Source organism: Dromiciops gliroides, chromosome 3 (genome assembly GCF_019393635.1).
Source record: "Dromiciops gliroides isolate mDroGli1 chromosome 3, mDroGli1.pri, whole genome shotgun sequence".
NCBI lineage: Eukaryota > Metazoa > Chordata > Mammalia > Microbiotheria > Microbiotheriidae > Dromiciops > Dromiciops gliroides.
Genome location: NC_057863.1, coordinates 645,454,909 through 645,475,164, shown reverse-complemented (window position 1 = coordinate 645,475,164; position 20,256 = coordinate 645,454,909). Strand labels below are relative to the sequence as shown.

At 48.3% G+C, this 20,256-nt stretch overlaps 1 protein-coding gene across 7 annotated transcripts in view; it reads right to left on the bottom strand.

Annotated features, from left to right (window-relative positions):
- Nucleotides 1-14,085, bottom strand: part of ZC3H4 (zinc finger CCCH-type containing 4) — a 59,207-nt gene extending 45,122 nt beyond the window's left edge. For all 7 annotated transcript variants that reach the window (XM_043994146.1, XM_043994148.1, XM_043994147.1 and 4 more), the window contains exons 1-2: nucleotides 13,993-14,085; nucleotides 554-773 (exon numbers count right to left, since the gene is read on the bottom strand). In XM_043994146.1, coding sequence (XP_043850081.1) covers nucleotides 554-773; nucleotides 13,993-14,006 — 234 coding nt within the window. In that variant the 5' untranslated portion in view covers nucleotides 14,007-14,085. The remainder of the gene's footprint in view (nucleotides 1-553; nucleotides 774-13,992) is intronic.
- Between the last annotated feature and the right edge of the window lie 6,171 nt (nucleotides 14,086-20,256).

Here is a 20,256-nt window from a genome sequence, read left to right as displayed (position 1 = left end):
CCCTGGACAAGTCACTTAACCCCAACTGCCTCACCAAAAAAAACAAAAAACAAAAAACAAACAGAAAAAAGAGAGACAAAGCAGGAAAGAAAGGCTATGTTGCAAGCAGAGCCCTGGTGTGAATTACAGTAACAGAGCATGGTCCCATAAGGCCAAAGCCCAGGACCGATGGGCATCAAGTGGGCCTTGAATACTAAGCAGAGGAATCTGAATTTCAATCAGCAATAGGGAGCCACTGAAGGTAAGTGACAGCCATCTGTGTATGTAGGAAATGTTCTGATGTGAGTATGAAAGATGGATTGTTCTGGCATGAGAACAGAGGCAACAGCACAGAGACCATATCCTAGGGTGGTGCCAGTGGGAACAGAGGGAAGGGGATACAATGCAAGGCCCAAGAGTGTTGAGGGATCATCTGGTGCCTAGACACTGAAGATGAGAGCCGGTGAAGAGAAGCCTATGGACCCAATTACTCCCGACAACACTGCCACAGTCATTTTCCTAATATAGCATGCAGTACATAGCAGACATTTCCGAAATGTCTACACGGCCTTACCTTGTGTTTGGATTTCCGCTTCTTCTTGGACCGCCTCTTCTCTTTTTCCCGCTCCTTCTTTCTCTTCCGTTTCATCCTCCGGTGAGCCTTCTCATCATCCGAATCGCTGTGATGCTTCTCTCCTTTTTCTCTGCGGCTCCTTTCTTGCCCTGTGGAAAGGTCCTGGGTCTCTTCAGCCCCATCATCCTCCAGCTCTCCTTCTTCCAACTCTCCATCTTCCCTATAAACCAAAGGAAATCCAAAATTAGAAGGCCTTTCAAGTAGCTTTGCTAGTAGGCCAGGCTTCTTTCTGGTTCTGCCCTTTAACATATAACAGGGAACATAGGGGTTCCTCATATAGCTGAAGATATAGGAAACCAGAGAGAGACAGAGACACAAAGGGATCTAGACAGCCAACTGGACAGAGGGAGAAAGAACAATGTCTGCTTAGGAGGGCCTATGGGATCTAGGGTCACTGCCCTGCCTTGCCACTTCTGGCACCGCCATTCTGAAGGGAAGGAGCAATAGGAAAGTCAATACCACTGTTAAAACACCCACAATCCTAGAGAAGCCCTGAACGAATTCATGCTGGGAAGAATGGAACAAAGCACAGAAAGAGGATGGGGGTATGTGGAGGTAGCAGTGCTGAGGTGCTAGCAAAGACAGAAGGTCCAGGACAGCCCTTGTGCCCCAATCAAATGCCCACATCTACTGACGGTGTTAAGTCTCTGGGACCACATTAGGATGTGACAGGCTTAAAAAAGAGTTACGGTGGGGGCAGCTAGGTGGCGCAGTAGATAGAGCACCAGCCCTGGATTCAGGAGGACCTGAGTTCCAATCTGGCCTCAAACACTTGACACTTACTAGCTGTGTGACCCTTGGCAAGTCATTTAACCCCCATTGCCTCACCAAAAAACCAAAACAAACAAAACCAAAAAAAAAGAGTTATGGTGAAAGACACGCAACCCCGCCCCCTGCACCCCCCCTATCTTTTGGCTGGCTGCACAGCGGATAGAGCACTAGGTCTGGGATCAGGAAAACTTGGGTCCAAATCCCATCCCAGACATGTCCAACCTGTGTGACCCTGGACAAGTCATTTACCCTCTGCCTGCCTCAGTTTTCTGAAGTGTAAAATGGGGAAATCAACCACATCTCCCTTGCAGGGTTGTTGTGGGGATCAAATGAGATGGTGTCTGCTTACATAGTGCTTGGCACATAGCACGCCCTCTTTCGAGGCTCACTCCCTTCCGATTCCTTATTCACCTAAACTTATCCTGCACTACCGTGCCCCTCCAAGTTCCTCTCTACCCTCTAACCATCGAATCCTTCCATTTCTATGCTGAACACCCCACTCTTTCTTGCTCTGAAAATTGAAACAGCTCTCCAGCACAACGGTACCTACAAATAGGAACCTCAAGGAGAGAAAGAAGAAATTAAGGAGGAAGAGATCACAGGGAATCCTCATCTTTACCCACAGACAACACTCAAACTCAGGAGCTGAAAAAGGAAAATGGGCTTCCAAATTCCTTCCCCCAAGTCCCCAGAAACATGTGCTTACAACTATGGGAACTCCACCAATTCCAATGAATCAGTAAGCCGCAAAAAGGAAATGAAACAAGATCCACAGGGCTGGCAAGAAAATTCTATGATTCCATCTCCAGGACCTGGTCAGTCACTTGACTTCAGGTCCAGAAGAACATTCTACAACTTCGGTTTTCCACCTCTACACTGGGGGCATAAGCAAGCTAATTAAGAGGAAACATATAAAGAAAGGCCTTTTCTGTGGATAAAGCACCGGCCCTGGATTCAGGAGTACCTGAGTTCAAATCCGGCCTCAGACACTTGACACTTACTAGCTGTGTGACCCTGGGCAAGTCACTTAACCCCCATTGCCTTACTCAAAAAACAAACAAAAAAAAAAAAAACAAAACAAAAAAAAAAAAAGAAAGGCCTTTTCTCTGGTCCCCAGGAACACCACCTGTAACTGAGCACTCCCTCCACCACCTTCCACTCTGGAATTCTCCTTCTAGGTATCCAGTATCGCTCCCCAAGGTATAAACCTGCCTGCAGAAAACTGGAACTCCTGCTCACCTCTATTCCCAAACGAAAAGCATCAGGGACCCATGGTAAAAGCCTCAAACCGGTGGAGCAAACCACAATGGGCGATGTTCAGCTCACTGCCTTCCCAAACACAAATGAATCCACTCCAATTTCTAATTAGAAGGATCAGGAAAAGCAGACTCACAGGGCAGGCGGACACATTTCTGCCAGGCATAGCCTCAGACACCTGCCCCAATGGAACCATTGCCACCCTCCAAAAAATGCCAGGCATGGCAAGAACCCTTCCCACAAGGTCCCTGTAAAAAGGAGGCCTCTCGGTATTTCCCCCTGCCCTCCAGGAGGGGAAGTGGTTAACTGGTGCTCTGGTCCAGTTAAGGAGGCTCCCCCTAGGAGCCCTTGTGCTCCCCAGAGCGAGCTAAACGGCAAACCTAATTGAATCCATTCAAGAAGAGCAAAGCCCTTTGGGACAAATGTAAGCCTCCTCACCAGGGGCAGGCATCAGTGGCTGCTCCAAGGAGCAGAAGACTCTGCTCAGGTGTCAGGCTGGCTACAGAGAGCCGCACAGCTCTGCGTGCATGATGCCCTGATCATTTGCTAAAGGGATTCACACAGCAGGTCTAAACCTATACCTGGAAAACAGTGGGGAGTTCATTATCTTCAGAGCCTTAAGAAAGATATTAAGGCCCCAGAGAAGGATGATTAGCTGGAATTCTCGAGTTTCAAAGGGGAATTTTTTGGTCACCAGGAGAAAAAGGCAAATGACAAGGAACAAAGCCCAGTCAAACATACAATGAACAGCTTATGCAGAACACAGACAACACTCACAATGGAAGGGTCCTACTTAAAGGCCAAGAGAGGTATAGGAGATGACATTTTAAGATGGGGAAACTGAGGAGGGGCTTTCTAAGGGGTCACAGTCAGCCAAAAGTAGACCAGACTAGAATTCAGTTGATATTCCTTTTTTTCAGGTGTGACATGTAAAATGTCCCTAGGCCTGGCTCCGTGTAGAGTACTCTGTGAATGAGAAGGGATGGTCAGAGGGTGCCTGCTCACTGGCCTGTATTCCTGAAGGAAGGAAACAGACCAACAGTCCAGCTGTTCCCCCAAAGGGGCTGTCCTGGATGCCCTTCACACTCAGAGAATGCAATCAGTGCCTTGAGCATTTGTGTTCCGTGAGACTCTACTTTGCACCCTGGGTAGGAAAGCCCCGGGAGGTAGAACTCGGGGAAAACAGGAGCAGGTTGAGAAACACTTGATGTCAGTTCATGGATGGCTGACCTTTAATGGTTTATTAGGGAAGCCGGGGTGGTGGCTTGTCCCTAATCTTCTCTGGCTGAATTCATGGAGCACAGCCCTGCTCCATCCACCTCTCACTGCAGCCCTTATTAGGAGAACACAGGGCCTGAGAGGCCACTGGTCTGAGCCTGCAGAGCAATCCTAATGACCCCATCAGGTTTTCTGAGCTAACTTACTTCTGAGGATCCTCTCACAATTAGCTGCAGGTCAATGGTGAAAGACATACTAAATGTCAAGTGTCAAGATAAAGGAGGGCATTCTTAAGTGTTAAATGCTCGAGTATGCATTTCTGTGTATCCTCCTATCCATTTTCTAAGACTGAACACAACTGATACCAAAAACAATGAAGGGACTCCCCAAAATAAAGGCAGATAGGACAGATTTAAGGCAGAGCACTTGAAGAAACCAATTCTCAATAAGACCCAGAATAATCTCACAGCAAAAGCCCATTTACCTAGACGTATTTGGAGGCTGATCTTACTGGCACTAGTGATTTGACAAGGCATCCTTCCATCACTAAAGCTTACACTGAGAATATAATGGGGAAATCACTCAGTCATTTCAGCTAGCCAAGGTTATCAAAAACAAGACACTGTCCTGTATTCATACCTATCTCAAACCAGGCCACCAAGGGGTGGCAGGGGGCCAAATAAAAGGTTAATTCCTCAAATAGCTAATTCTCCCCCTTCCTACTCCTAAACTCCTATGCAAGAGGGGGCCCAAAGGGCTCTGAAGAGGACAAGTGTGTGTCCCAGGCACTGTGCTAAGCATTTTACAAATACCTCTCCTTTGAGAAACACACAAATGGGCTCTTAGAGCCAGAAGTGCCATTTGATGTCATCAAATCTAATCCCCTCATTTTAGAAGTCAGGAAACAAGAGGCCCCCAGCTGGGAAGTAGCTTGTCAGGCTGACACAGCTCATTAGGACCAAAGCCAGGGTTCACAGGACTTGGAACTGCAAAGGACTTGAGGGTCATTCCATCCAAGCCCCACACTGTACGGACAGCTGCAAAGTGAGGCCTACGGTGAGAAAGGGACCGGACCAAGATGACACTAAGAGGACTGCAAAATGGGGTCTCCAAGTCTTCCTGACTTTCAGGGTTCTCTCTGTTGCGCCCCCCTCCCCAAAGCATCCTGCTCAGAGAATCAAAGGTCTGAATCTCCTAAGCAGCAAGCCCATTCTAGAGAATTAGCCAAGGGCCAAGTGGCCACAGTACACGGGCAGGGCCCGCGCTCTCTACACGACTAGGCTCCAACAACAGCTCTTCCTCTTCAGGAACCAAGCACAGCTACAGGAGCAAACACCTTCAGTGTACGGCTGCCTACCAGAAGGAAGAGCCAGGCAGCCGAGGCGAGCCTCCTTTGATAAGCCTAAAATGAAAGTTTCCCTTGCTCAGAGGAAATAATGCAGTCAAATCCTTTGCAGGGGGAATGATGAAATCAAAGGCGTTTCAATGTCCTGTCTCAAGAGCTCTGCTAACAAAATCAGGAAGCTGGTGTTTCCCCTATTTCTATAAGGGTGGGGGGATGATTGGTAAAATGGTTAAAAGACAAGCAGTCCAGGGCATCTTGAAAAGAGCAGTAATGAAATAACCAATCTCTGAAGAAGAGATGACACTGCTTGCAAAAATGAAGTCAAGAAACATGCAAAAAACCCCAACCAAAAACCCCAAACCCTGTGAAATGAGGAAGGACATAGGTGATTGGAGCGCTATCTAGGAAAAGAAATCTGGCCATTCATGGCAATGGTGGGGGTTACCTGTAGAGCATGAGAGCCGCTGACAGAAGGCAGCTAGCTAGCTAGGCAATGTGAAGGCCAAGACTATGGTGATTGGCAGCCCTAACCCTCAATGTGCCGAGTGCCTGGGGAGGCTCTCTCAGTGTTCAGTGACTCAGGATATTCAGAATGTATCCCGAAGGGTTCAAAAAGGCCCCGGATGGAACAAGCCCTCAAAAATTAGATACAGGCTAGTTTTCACAGACGTTTAGCAAATGACCAACAGACCTAACTAGGTTCCTCTGGAACCCTAACATCTGACATTGCAGGAAAACTTTTTATACTAGGAATTAGTGGGACTAGATAAAGCTTTTCTCTTAGAAAATAATTTGAGGCCTCTGCCAGGTTCCTAAGAAAGGTCTCCGAGGCATTCGCAGGGTCTAAGTGGTAAAGTCACGGCATCACCACGGTAAACCTGGTTCACGTATTTTCAGGACCAGAAAAGTCTCAAAATAAACCTTTGGTCTTTCACGTGTTTTGCTGTGTCCTTGCTACCTAGGTTCATTAAGCAAGAGAAAATGACTAAGAGTCTAGCCTCCCTTTCACAATTCTCCAGTGTGGTCATAGCTCAGCATCTATGACATCACTTCTAGGGTCTCCGTGGCGATGTGCTAACACTAAAGCCTATCTGTCACACCAAGCAGAAACTGCGTTAGCAAAGACAGGAAACATGGGCTAGCATCGCACATTGCCATTCTCTTGGCTTTCAATCCAGCAGACAATTCTGGTTGGATCAAACGGTAGCCTGGACTACCATGGAGGCCCCCGTCAGCAGCTCGGCCACTAGCCATTTTTTCTCACATGTCAAATGATGAGAGTGACTTTACTACCCATCTTCCCATCTCGAAGGCATAACAATAATAAAAAGGATACTGTATGGACCAAGTGGGCTAACAAAGCATTCTGAAAAGTAACAAGCTCAACACAAACTTAGGGCTGTGAGTGGACATCACATTCACAGCCCTCAGAGGGCTGTACCTGCTAAGGCGACGTAAGTTATAAATGTATCATTCTCTGTCAGCCACCCCCACCTGCTTAAAGATGGCATTGCACAGAGCAGGCAGGTGCTTGGTAACTGACAGAAGACAGCACGCTGGGGCCCAGAAATGCGGAGACAGTCTATAAGAAGTGCTAGAGTTGGATTTGCCCTTCCAGTATTTAAAATGGTGTCAGCACACAGTTAGGGTTTAAAGATCTGACTTCACCTAATGGAGTAACTGAGGGTGGAGAAAGAAGGGTTAAGTCCAAGGCTGCCCCCCCTCCCCCCGCCCCATCATGTAACGATACCAAGTAAATTTAATTTCAAGATGATCAGCTTAGCTGTACAGATGGAAGACGGGGGGAGAAAGAGAGACCACGCTTAGGTGACTTGTCCAGAGTTACTCAGGAGAGAGAGGAAGCAGGTCTCAATGCTCAGTCCAAGGTGAAGATGGGCACATCTGCCTACTGTACCCTAAGCAGCTTATAGTACAGGTGTGGTTCCAAAGAGGAAATCCTTCTTAGGCAGAGCTTTGCATCTGGCTACAGCTTAAAGTAAGATTTACTGTGAAAGCTTGGGGGCAGCAAGTACAACTGACTGAGGACCATAGGACCTTTTCCCACCACCGAGGCAGCTACTCCCTCAATGAAATGTTTACAAAGCTTACTTGTAGCTTTGGTAACACTTTTCTATGGCAATATTTAACTTTCTTAAAAGATCTTCGCCAACCATGGCCGAGTCTCCTATCAGACAGACCTCTGAAATAGGCGGCCCCAGAAAACTCCAAAGTCCCTCACCTTTCTGACAACTCAGACCACAGGACGGCACTAAGCTAGGACAATAAAGATGACTGTGATTCCAGGAGGACCAATTTCTAAATATTTAAGGGAAAGGCACCCGTCAATCAGTTCTCAAAGCAAAGGAAGCCTTCACCTCACAGTACCTGGCATATAGTAGGCACCTACTAAATGCTGCTTGCCATATTGCTTCTCTCTTCCAAGAAAATCAGTTTCACTGATTGCAAACTTTTAGAGGCTAATGCAACCCTGACAATCCCCCACTGCAACTCCCTTATTGTGCAGCTGGGGAGGCTAAGACTCAGTGAGGGGACTTGGGCCAAATGGAAGAAGCTGGTAGAAGCGAGGCTACAACTCGGCCCAGCAATTCCCACAGTGAAACATGCTGATGTGATCTTTCTAAATTCACTAAAAAGTTCTATTCTCCACATACTCTGGTCACTGCCATCAAGGTGGGACTGGAAACTCACACCCACTGGCAACTGGAACCGGTTAATATGATGCTGGTGTCCTGCAGAGGCTGCATTCCTTCATTCAACAAATATTTACTTCGTATGTGCAAGGCTGCCAAAGAACAGGGTTGAAAATGAACTGCAACAGCCCACAAAAGGAAGCCCTGGCTCATGCTACAGGCAGTGAGACATTGGCCTGGGAGACATGAATCAGGGTAGAAGACAATGGACTGGAATGCTACCCATGGCTTGACTGACTGGGGAACAGGCCAGTCTCAGGCTCCTGACTTTGTGCCAAGGGCTCTGTGATGACATACACATCTTCTAACCTGCGACCCAAATTCCCTTGGGCTAAGGAATCCAAAAGCCAAGGGTCCAGTACAAACTCCACGGATCTCTCTAGAAGTGAACTTTACCCTTCATCTCGATAAATGCCTAAAAGATAAGCCACACCATTACCCAGAGGGAGCTGTGGATGTCTTGGGCTCGACTCTAACATAGCCAAGGAGACACTTTTTTCCACAATCCCAACCACTAGGCCCCGGCACAAATTTTGGCCTGGGTTGTCAAGTGATCTGGCCTAATCCCACACTAGACAGCTGGTCTAGAATCCAGTTTAGTCAGTGCTGAGCTAGGCTTCAGACTAAGGCTCCAATTTATTCTTAAATCCAAATCTGCAGATACATTTTAGATACATTTTAAAGGCCCACATATCTAAGCGGTGTGAGCATCAGTTACTCAGCAAACCATTGCTGAACACCAACTGCTAGGTACCTCACGCACAGCTTAGACAGACATGGCCAAAGGGGAGGGGTGGGAGAAAGAAACTGTGGCTTGATGAGGAGGCTCTCCTCCTTTAAAGGCCCTGAACAAACAAGTAGCAAGAGGATGCCTGAAGCCTCCCCAGCTGTCTCTCAAAGGGACAAGCCAGGATGCAGAAACAATGGAACCTCGGAGCAGAAAAATCTCTCCCAACCCACAAGAGGGTAAATCACAAACTAGTGAGCCCCAAGTCACAGACCCTGGTTAGTAGGACAAACAGTAGCAGAACCAAATACTCCAGGCTTCCACGTGGTCTGCCAAGATATTAACTGGCACCAATGACCAACCTTCTGCCTCAGTTTCCCCATTCCAGAGAAGTTATGAGGATGAAAGGCAGCCAATGAAGACTTAGCACAATCTTAGTCACTGATACAGCTTAAAATAGTAGTATCAGGTCAGAAAATAAAACACACCAAAGATGCCTCAAAAGTCTTCTAGAATATATACAACCCCAACAGCGAATTTATACACATCACAATTTAAACTGAATGGAACCTGAAAAGAGCTTAAAAAACAAACCAAAAAACCAAGCTAGCTTCTCTGCAAATACTTCTGCTAGGCCTGGTCCCAATAAACACACCAGACCCTAAGAATGCAGAGTCCCAGATTTGGGTTAGGCCAATTCCCTATGAACTCACCTTCTACAAATGCTCTATGACAAGAACTGGCCCTAGTTCTGCCTTCCAAAAGAAATCAGGATGCACAACAAAGAGGCTCAAGGATGCTATTCCATTGTTATGTGAAAATGGTTTGCATCCATCAACCCTTAACTATAAACATACAAGCCTCCATCACTTCAGTGCACACCAATTTAGCCATTATTCCCCAGTAGAAGAGAGCCATGGCAAAGTGATATTCAAAGTCTAACAAAGAGCAGCAGAGATCCTTATTACAAGTCATCCCAACATTTCAGCAAGTCAAGCACCATGACCAACTAGATGCCTATCCAGGCAGGATACAACCCTGCCACCAGCCATCTAGCTGGAAAAAAAAGGTACCAACTCACCTCTTTTTTCTATACACACAGTACAGACCGACAGATTCAAGCCTCATCCTTTTGAACAGAATTAAGTCGGTCAAAGGGCTAAGTACCGCCTGCCTACTCAGCTCCTGGGCAGTGAAGACTTAGGCAGCCCACAGACTTTTTCAGTTAAATCACCCTTTATGCTGGCCAGGTGATTTTTCCCAAATCTCCAAGAATAAGGTTACCTTCACAAACTGCTAGAGCTCCAAGGGCTGGCCTAGTCCCAGCCTCTCATTTTCAAAATAAAGTCACTTCTGGAAACCCCAACAAAGCACATTCTCTTCCATAGATCTCCTAGTTCATCTGTTCCCCAATTCCAATTCCATATGTCCTACTTGGTCATTACATTTTTCTTCTAGGCTCTGCCTTATTCTGTTCTGTGACTCAACTGAACAAATCCCGAAAGGACTAGTCCAAAGGCCTCATTTTCCAGAGTAAACTAGAATCCAAAGAGAGGGGAACGAGTCAGGCCCGTGGTCATACGAAATTCCATTACAGAGAACTGTAAAGTCTTAGGATATTGGAATTCTATTCCTTATAACTTCAAAATAAGCAGACCATTAAAATCTTTTGGTTAGAAACAGATTCAGATCATAGTATTATGTTTTCCTGGGATTTGGCCTGTGCTCTGCTATGGAAAATATCATCTAAGCCTCACTGCTGAATGATGTTCTAATGGTTCCAACCACCACATAACTTCACACAAAAGCATCACTTATTACCAAAAAAGTGGCACTCACCAAGTAACTATTTTTCCTATGTCACAGGAGGGGGAGGGAAAGGGGGGAAGAGCAAGAACCAGGCCACTTTGCCTGAAAATGACACGAGAGAACTTTCTACACCAAATCTGGAAACCTTTTCTCACACTTAGAATCAGATGTTTATTTCTCATCTTGCAAACCAGGAAATAAACAGGCAAACCCTAAGTCTCAGGAACACAAGAGCACACTCACCACTGTCCTTTGGGAAGAACATTTCTAGCTGGAGGGGAAAAAAGCAAGAGGAGAAGGGACTATATCCAAACAGCTGCTTCTATGGAATCCTGGGGGTTTTGAAGGATATAAAATATAAAACTACTCAGTTCCACCCACTGTTTGTGAGCCAGAGGTCAGGCTTTGCATTTTAAAGACAGCCTATTTGGGAAAGCAACTGATTTTGAGAGGATCCTGGCTTCTAACATCTCTAACATTTTTCTGCTGAGAGGTTTTTGTTAATGTGTAATAAGTCCTAATATTTTTTCCTTAGACTGGGGGAAAAAACACCTTTGTCACACTTGGACAAATTCATTTTAAGTGGCTGCACACAAAAATGATTTCTTTAGAAGGCAGGCTATGAAACAGAATTCTTTATCTTTTAAAATGTGTTATTTACTACATGTGCTGACAGTTTCCCTAAATATCCCCCCTCTCTTTTTTGCAACATCCAGGAATTTTTATTTTGAACTGAGTACATCAGTTATTTTTTTTTAAAAAGTGATACTGTAGCAAAAAATAATTGAACAAAAGTATAAACCCAATGTTTAAAACTAGGCCTTTTTTTTTTTTTGCCTTACTGGACTAAACTTCATTTTTTTTTTTTAAAGTGAAAGGATACATATTGGTGCTGGTCTGTATTAGAAGTGGAGAGGGAGTGGGAGAGGAAGGCCCAAAATGTACCCTGTATTTGGAAAGCACTTAATGACAGAGAAACAGTTTCAACTATTTCTTTAAAAACTGTTTCACCTTGGAATAGGCCAACATACTCAATGTAAAAAAAAAAAACACTTTCAAAGAAAATGAGCATCCTTTTCCACTGACCCAAGCACCAAGCTTTTGCTGAAAGGAGATCTCCCATTTCCAAGAGTAATGGAGACCTGCTGCTTGGTAGCTATTCTTGGCCACTGGCCTCTTTGGGGGTGGGGGGTGGATTTCACACTGGAAGGGAAACTTGACAGCAACTTAAAAAAAATTCAGTTCCCTTTAGTTTGGTCCTAGGAAGAAGGGCTTTCTGAAACATGTGCTCCCTATGGGTGCTTCAGACATCTTTGCTTCTCCAGCTAGGTCACAATGCTGAGCTATGTGGTCACACTAGGCTCTCCCTCTCAGAATGATGCCCGACTGCAGCTCAGACCAAAGAGGTTATGAAGCCTTACGACATGGGAGGGCAATGGCCAACTGAACTGAGTCTGGACAGTGGTTCCTTTTCCCCCCAAAAGTGAGTCCTTTTTAATATACAGACTTGTGGATGAGGCAGGGACTACATGTGAGGGATGGTAAAGGGCCCTTATTTGTACGGTACCAACACAGGGCAAAAGGGGAGAATGGAGGTTCAACATGTGTTTTGTATTTTTCAAAGAAACTTATGCTTGTAAAACACATCAGTTGTACAGTACTGCAAGTCACTGAGTTGGTGTGGTTTTCCTTGGTACATGAAGGACAGAGAGGTATACAGTGGGAGGAGGGGCAGAGGGGTGTACTGACCACCATGATTGGGTGTGTAACATATTCACATGAACTTTTCACTGTAAGGAAGGCACGTGCTTAACAAAGGAACAGTAGAAGCAGCCAGAAGGTTGGCACTGGACAGTTCAGAGTTTGTGCTTCAACAGTATGTTACAAATGACTTGGTCAGTTTAAACTTCCATCACTGCAAGACACAGGAGAAGATGTGAGAGAAAGCGTGGACCACTTCCCCCCCCAGTAAGGGGGTGGGGGGAGCAGCAGAGCAGGGTGCTGGTTTAACAAGAGCAGATCACATTTTTCTGTCCTACAGACATAGGCATGGACTGGCACACTGATACAGTATCCACTTTCTTCATAAAGGGATGAAGGCTGGAGACCAAGCAATGGATCTGAGGGGCAAAGAGGTCAAATCGAGACCACATGGAAGTTTCTGTCAGTTACTACTTGAGAATGATACAGTAGACTTTTTTAAAAAAAGAAAACTGTGCACTTTCAGGGACAAATTCAAATTCAAACGATTAACTTGCAAGGATGTGCAACTCTAAAAGAGCCAATAGGGTTAGAGGTTCTGGTTTCAACAAACTAACTCTCTTTTAAAAGCATCTCTTTGGTCTTGGGCTAAGGAAGGAAGCAAAGAGAGAACTCATTTAATTACTTAATAAAAGAGACTACTTACCATCCCAACCCCTTGCATGCCATACACTTCTGACATAAGAGAATTCCTGAGAGGCCTGCTAATGAGTGTAAGCAGCTTGTGGTAAAGCACCTATCCCCAGGAGGGGAGGGGGCAGCCCGAAGAGAAACCTGGGCTTAGCAAACATTCATTTGCTAATCTGTTTGTTTTCTCCATCTGGAGGCTGGCAGCAGTCAGGAAGTAGGGGTTTAAAAAAATGCTCACCAAACAGTTGTGCTTGTGTCTTTGAACGTGGTTGTTTTTTTCCTTTGAAAAGACAAGTTATGCTCTCTAAAGAGAGGCAAATTCAGGGTCCTGGGGGGGGGGGGAGGGGACCTTGGGGTAGAAATACCTGGAGCCCAGCAACTTCCCGGTGAATTCCAGATGTGGAGTGAATCCTTCCGAGCGGGAAGGGCGGTGGGGTAGGGTGGGGTTAGAAGGAGCACAAAACACTTATGACACATTTCCTGTTTCTGGCCTCACCCAACCCTACATTAAACTAAACTGCACCCCACACGGGAGAACCTGCCTTCTCCTCCCGCCCCAATACCAATCTCTGAAGTCAGGATTCCTCAAGCCACTCCCTAAAAAATAAATTAATAAAAATTTAAGGGAGAGAATTTTTCTAAAGGGGGAGATGAGGGACGGGGTGTAGAGAAAGGATCCTACATTTACCCTGAGCCTCCTCTGAAAACAAGAGTTCCCCGCGCTACTCCCCAAGAAAGTGCGTGAGGAGCAATTCAGCCCAAACCCTTTCTTTCCAGAACAGGGGAGTGGGCTCCTGACTTCGGCCTCTCTGAAATGGGAGTTTCCCAAATCCAGCCCCTCGGAATGGAAAGAAGGGAAGGAGAAGAAAAAGAGGGAAGAACAAGGGAAAGGGAAGAGAACGAGACAAAAGGGGGGCGAGGGAGAGCCAGAGAAAGGGGGAGCAGACGGAGGAAGGTGGGGGACGGGAGAGTCCTAGTCTAGGCAGCGTGGTCCAGGCACGGGGCCCACGTGGTCCGGGGCCGCCAGGGCCTCGGCCCCCTCCCCGCCCCTCCCCCACCCCGCCCGCCGCCCCCACCCCCAGTCCCCGAGCGCCCCTCTCCCCCGCGGGGGGACAGGGCCGGGGGCTGGGGGCAAGGGGCGGCTGCTCACCTTGCCTGCAGCATGGCGCCCGGAGTGAGACCGAGGCAGGAGGGGGAGGGGAAGGCAGGGGGAGGGGAGAGCGGGCCGGCAGCAGCGGGCGGGCGGGCGGGCTGGCGGGAGCCCGACCCCGCCCTTCCTTCCTTCCTTCCCCCCTCGCCCTCCCCTCCCCCCATCATGGCCGCCCCCTCCCCTCCCCCTCCCCCCGCCGCCGCCGCCGCCGCTGCCGGGTTACCCGACCTGTCGTCAGGGAGCAGGCTGAGGCCGGGGCGCTGGAGTTCACGCTGGGCGGTGGGGGACGGCGGCGGCGGCGAGGACGAGGAGGGTGGCGGTGGCGGGTCCGAGGCGGCGGCGGCGGCAGGGGGCGAGCCCGGCGAGCCGCCCTCCATGGCGGCGCGGCGCGGCCCGCGCCCCCGCCCCGCCCCGGGCCGCCGGGCCTCGGGGCTGTGGAGGCAGGCGCCCCCTCACAGGCCGTCCGGCCCCGGAACCCGGGCCCTCATCGGGGCAGGCGGGCGGCGGCGGCGGCGGGCAGGGAGCGGCGGCGGGGGCTGGGGCCGGGGCCGGGCGGGGGCTGGGGCCGGGCGGGGACGGGGCGGGGGGCGGCGGGAGCGGGCGCGGGCCCGGGACGAGGTCGAGGACCAGAAGGAAGCGGCGGCGGCGGGAGGCGCTCGGCCCCTCCGGGACTCCCTGCGGGACGCCCTCCCGCCCTCCTGCCCTCCCTCAGCGCCGGCTGCCCGCGCCCGCCGCGCTCGGGACTGCACACAAAATGGCGGCGACTGCGAGCGGACGCTGAGGCGGGGGGAGGAGGAGGAGGAGCGGCGGGCCGGGCCGGGCGGCGCGGCGGCCCAGGCCTCCGAGAGGGAGGGGCGGGGCGGCGAAGCGCGTCACGTCCCGGGCCGCGGCGGAGAGGGCCCAGAGCCCGAGGGGCGGGGCGGAGGGCGGGCGAAGGGCGGTGGAAAGAACCAAAAGTCACCGCGGGGGCGGGGAAGACGGCCTAGAGGCGGAGGAAAAAGCTGAAAGTTACGGAGGGGGCGGGGCCAGAGGACGGAAAGAGCCGAAAGTCACCGCGGGGGCGGGGAAAAGGCGCTAGCGGCGGAGGAAAGAGCTGAAAGTTACAAATGGGGCGGGGCCGGAGGACGGAAAGAGCCGAAAGTCACCGCGGGGGCGGGGAAAAGGCGCTAGCGGCGGAGGAAAGAGCTGAAAGTTACAAATGGGGCGGGGCCGGAGGACGGAAAGAGCCGAAAGTCACCGCGGGGGCGGGGAAAAAGAGCTAGAGGCGGAGGAAAGAGCTGAAAGTTACGAATGGGGCCGAGAGAAGGGAAGGGGCCGGGGACAAGGAGGCGCGGAAAGAGCCGAAACTCGCTGATGGGGCGGGGCCGGAGCAATAAGGAAGCCGCAGGGATTAGGGGAGAGGGTGGGGGGCGTGGGGCGTGAGAGCGCGGAAAAAAGACTAATGTAACTGAGGGACGGGACCTAGGGGAGCCCAGTAAAGTTTCTGAGGGGCCGGGAGAGGACTGGTGGAGCAGACGGCGGGGGGCTGTCAGCCCCTAGTGTACAAACTGCCGCCTGGGTACGCAGTGTATGTGTCCGAGCCGGCGCTTCAACCCAAATCCTTCAGACTTGGAAGCTGCGGCCGGCTGCTGCAATGAATTGAGAGGACTATGCCTGGAGGCTGGAGGACCCGGACTAGACACTTCGCGCCACTCTGCCTCAGTTTCCTCATCTGTAAAAACGAAGTAATAGCACCTGCTTCTCCGGTGGTCGTGAGGATCCAATAAGGTCATTTGTGCAGCAATGGCTATTATTATGCTTTAGTAAAAGTAACAAGTCATACTTTAACACCACACACTTCACAACTCCTTCAGAGAGTTGTTACATTATTACCCTTCTCTTTAGACACTTCGATCGTCATTTATGAAGTGGTTACTGTGTGTCCGGTCTGGAGATGAGGAAGACAAACATGAAAATGGGTTTCCTAAAGCAGCTTTTGCCCTGAGCAAAATTCCCACTCTCCCTGCTAAGCAGTGTCTCCAGAGCAAGGCTGGCTACCCCAACCACCCCCACAAACACATGCTCAGGGTTTTAGGGGTAGAACCCAAGTCTGAGGGGCTGAGGTACTCATTCTGATGTCCTGCGTGTTCTCAATATGTTGTTCAGTCTTTTCCAGTCCTGTGGGACTCTGACTCCGTTTGGGGTTTTCTTGGCAAAAATACTGGAAGGGTTTGCCATTTCCTTCTCCACCTCATCTGAATAAGGGTTGCACGACTAGGGTCGCCAAGCTAGTGACTAAGGCCAGATTTGAACTCAGGAAAGATGTCTTACTGACTCCAGGTCCAACACGATCCACTGTGCCACTTAGCTGCCCATCTCTCCCAATATCATAGCTTACTAATTACAGGCATCTCCCTAATATTAATTGACCCAGTGCTTTGTACCTCAAAACCAGCTAACCAATTAACATCAATTAGCTTTTGCAAAAGATTCTTTACTGAGAAGACATAACAAAAACAGAAATGAGAACATCCCCTCCTATTGAGGGTCAGACTCTCCCAATATCACCTCCATCTCTGGAAAGAGCCACTTCCAATTTAAAGCAGTTGCTACAAAGCATTGATCCCCTCCCAAGTTCACTTCCAAATCCATCGCAGCCAAGCCATTCCCTTGCTTAAAAGGCATATGGTGTCTCTGCCACCTTCATCTATTGTGGGCCTGGATCCTAAAGATTGCTCTTTGGGACTATGCTGAAGCACTGAACATGGCTGCTGGCAGACATTGGCATAGACTTTTGTCATAGGACTTCTAACACCACCTGACCCTTCTAGCCTTTTGATTATCACAGAATTGTTCCATATTCCTCCATCTAAGAAGAGGTCTCTTCCAAAGCAGAAATAAAGGCAGGATCAACACAGCCATCATGTGGCTTTGAAGCCATATTACAAGCAGATTGGGGAAGGGGACCCTAACCCAGAGACTTGGAGCATTCTTCCTCACTGGAGCGCAGCCAGGAAGCAGGTCAAGTCACACACACACACACACACACACACTCTACCTGTTCCAACTCTGAGACAGCCCCATTACACATGCCTGGAAGCCAGCTGCTTATCCAGCCTAGAATGTAGTAACTATAAAAATGGTGAACAGGCTCAAATCTGGGGAATTCCTTCAAGCCATTCTCCCCATTCATATGTTAATAAATACCAAGTAATTTCATGATGGGGAAGCTAGGGCTGAAAGGATAAACCATCAATCCAAGATACTGAGCATTTGACCTTGTAGTCAGGTTCAAACTTCAAGTTGCACTTATTACTTGTGTGACCAAGCAGGTCAATTTATTCTTATATTTTTTATTTTGCGGGGCAATGGGGGTTAAGTGATTTGCCCAGGGTCACACAGCTAGTCAAGTGTTAAGTGTCTGAGGCTGGATTTGAACTCAGGTCCTCCTGAATCCAGAGCTGGTGTTTTATCCACTGCAGCGCCACCTAGCTGCCCCCCAATTTATTTTTATGAGCCTTAGTTTCTTAAACTATAAAAGATTAAGATGATCATCAGCAAGCATGTATTGTCTTTACCCACCATTGCCAAATTGTTATTCCTATAACTGATCAGACTGTCAATTTCCCCTGCTCAAAAATCTTCAACAGCTCCCTATAAAAAAAGGCAATAGCTTTTTTTTTTGGGGGGGGGCAATAAGGGTTGAGTAACTTGCCCAGGGTCACATAGCTAGTAAGTGTCAAGTGTCTGAGGCTGGCTTTGAACCTAGGTCCTCCTGAATCCAGGGCCAATGCTATATCCACTGTGCTACCTAGCTGCCCCCTCCTTATTGCCTCTTGAATAGAATATAACTTCCTCAGCTTGGCATTCGAAGCCCTTTATACTGTCTTCCTCCTACCTTCCCAGTCTTTTGTATTATCACCTCCCCTACTCACACTCTTACAGTTCAACTAGCCTATTAAATAGAGGTTCCCTATTTGAAATCCCTGCACTACGTGAAAAGTGGTTCTACCCACCAGTGCAGTGCCTTTCTGCTTCACTTTTGGCTCTCAGAATCACTTATTGTTGTTTTCAATCCTTTCCAACTCTCTGTGATCCCATTTGGGGTTTTCTTGGCAGAGATATTGGAGTGGTTTGCCATTTCCTTTGTCAGCTCCCTTTACAATTGAGAAAACTGAGGCAGAGTGAGGTAACTTGCCCGGGGTCACATAGCTTTTAAGTGTCTGTGGTTAGATTCAAACTTGGGAAGATGAGATCTTTGTGACTCCAGACCCAGCACTCTATCCACTTCACCACCTACCTGGTGCATCTCTAGAGTTCTTTAAAACACAGGACCAGGGGGGCAGCTAGATGACGCAGTGGTTAAAGCACCGGCCCTGGATTCGGGAGTACCTGAGTTCAGGTCCGGCCTCAGACACTTGACACTTACTAGCTGTGTGACCATGGGCAAGTCACTTAACCCCCATTGCCTAAAAAAAAAACCAAAAACACAGGGCCACTTCCTAAATTAGGCATTTTCTGATTCACCGTTATTAACGGTTTATCTTTAAATTACCTAGTGTTACTTTGTTTATTATTGATTCAAAAAGCATTTATTGTTTACTATATTCCAGACACTGTACTAAGCTTGGAAAGAGACAAACAAAAATGAAAAAGGCTCTGTCCCCAAGGAGTGGGGGGGTGTCTATTGGGACCCTGGTTCCTGATCTCTTCACTTCTGTTAGCTACTCTGGGGGATGCCACTAGGTCCCTAGGATTTGAATATAGTGTTATGGGGAAATTGGTAGGGGTTTGGCATAAGGATTCTTAGGAATTCCTCTTTAAAGAATTACACCGTCTTACACACAAATCCAATTAGAATAAAATAGTTTAGGTGCTAGGGAAAGGAAATGAGAGAAATCCTTGGACTTCTTATGGTGAGAAGGCATGGCACAATGGCGTGGCTCTGAGATACCTTTCTCCTCAAGCAGAAGACAGGCAGATACTTTTATAGAGGACCGATGGTGGTCCAATGAGGTGATCATCTAACTGTGGAAAGTTCTCTTATTGGGGGAGAACCATCCCCCACTGGTGGTGGCTGGGGGAAGTTGGGTGAAGTGTGGCTGTGGATCTCTCAAGCCATCTCTCTCCCCCTCAACCCACAAAGACAGCAGCCATACCTAATATTATTTCTCTGAGGAGTAGGGGAGACTGGTTAGGTGTGTCTGTCCTTTGGTTTGGTTTCTCAAGGAGAAGGTTCTTTGATTTACCCCAGAGAACCTCTGGGTACACTAGGCCCATAACATATAGGAAGTCCATCTTCTAAGAGATTAATCTTGTCTTGTTTTGTTTTGCGGGACAATGGGGGGTTAAGTGACTTGCCCAGGGTCACACAGCTAGTAAGTGTCAAGTGTCTGAGGCAGGATTTGAACTCAAGTCCTCCTGAATCCAGGGCTGGTGCTCTATCCACTGTGCCACCTAGCTACCCTTGGAAGTCCATCTTCTAAACCCTTCAAAGCTCACAGGGTCCTCCTCCCACCAAAGCAGGGTCAAAGGTAACTTCAAGGCTCCTTCCTCCCTCCACCCCACAGAAGGTTTCTTTTCAGGGATCTTGCTGCAGTGCCATGCTTGTTCCAATTTCTCGAATTACCCCAGTTCTAACTAGCTCGATAACGTGTAGATGGGCCCTAGACCATGGTCAAGTTTCCTCAGCCTTTTGCAATGACACTCATTTGAAGGACTTTTCACACAATCTAAAGGCCATGGCTGGGGGCAGCTAGGTGGCGCTGCAGTGGATAAAGCACTGGCCCTGGAGTCAGGAGGACCTGAGTTCAAATCCTGCCTCAGACACTTGACACTTACTAGCTGTGTGACCCTGGGCAAGTCACTTAACCCTCATTGCCCCACAAAACAAGTAAATCAATAAATAAAGTCCATGGCTAATGATTGAATCATCTTGGAAGCTAGTTAGGGTTAGTCAACAAACATTTAAGTACAATTACTTAATTACAGTGACTTATACTTCCATATACATATAATCCCATATATAACACAAGGTTGATTGGTTAGGGAACAAGTGAGCATAATGGGATTTTCACTTCCCTATGCCCAATCTGCTGATTTTCATCAATGAGAAATTGTACTACTTCACAGTAATTCACAAGCTGCAACCTTTACAACACACACACTTCCACAAGCAAACTTTAGGCCTTTTTTCAAGATAAAGAACCATATTTATTGTGAACTTTCTGCTGTGGAGAGAAGACTGGTCCAAGCTCAGACACGCCATGCTTGCTGCTCAATTGC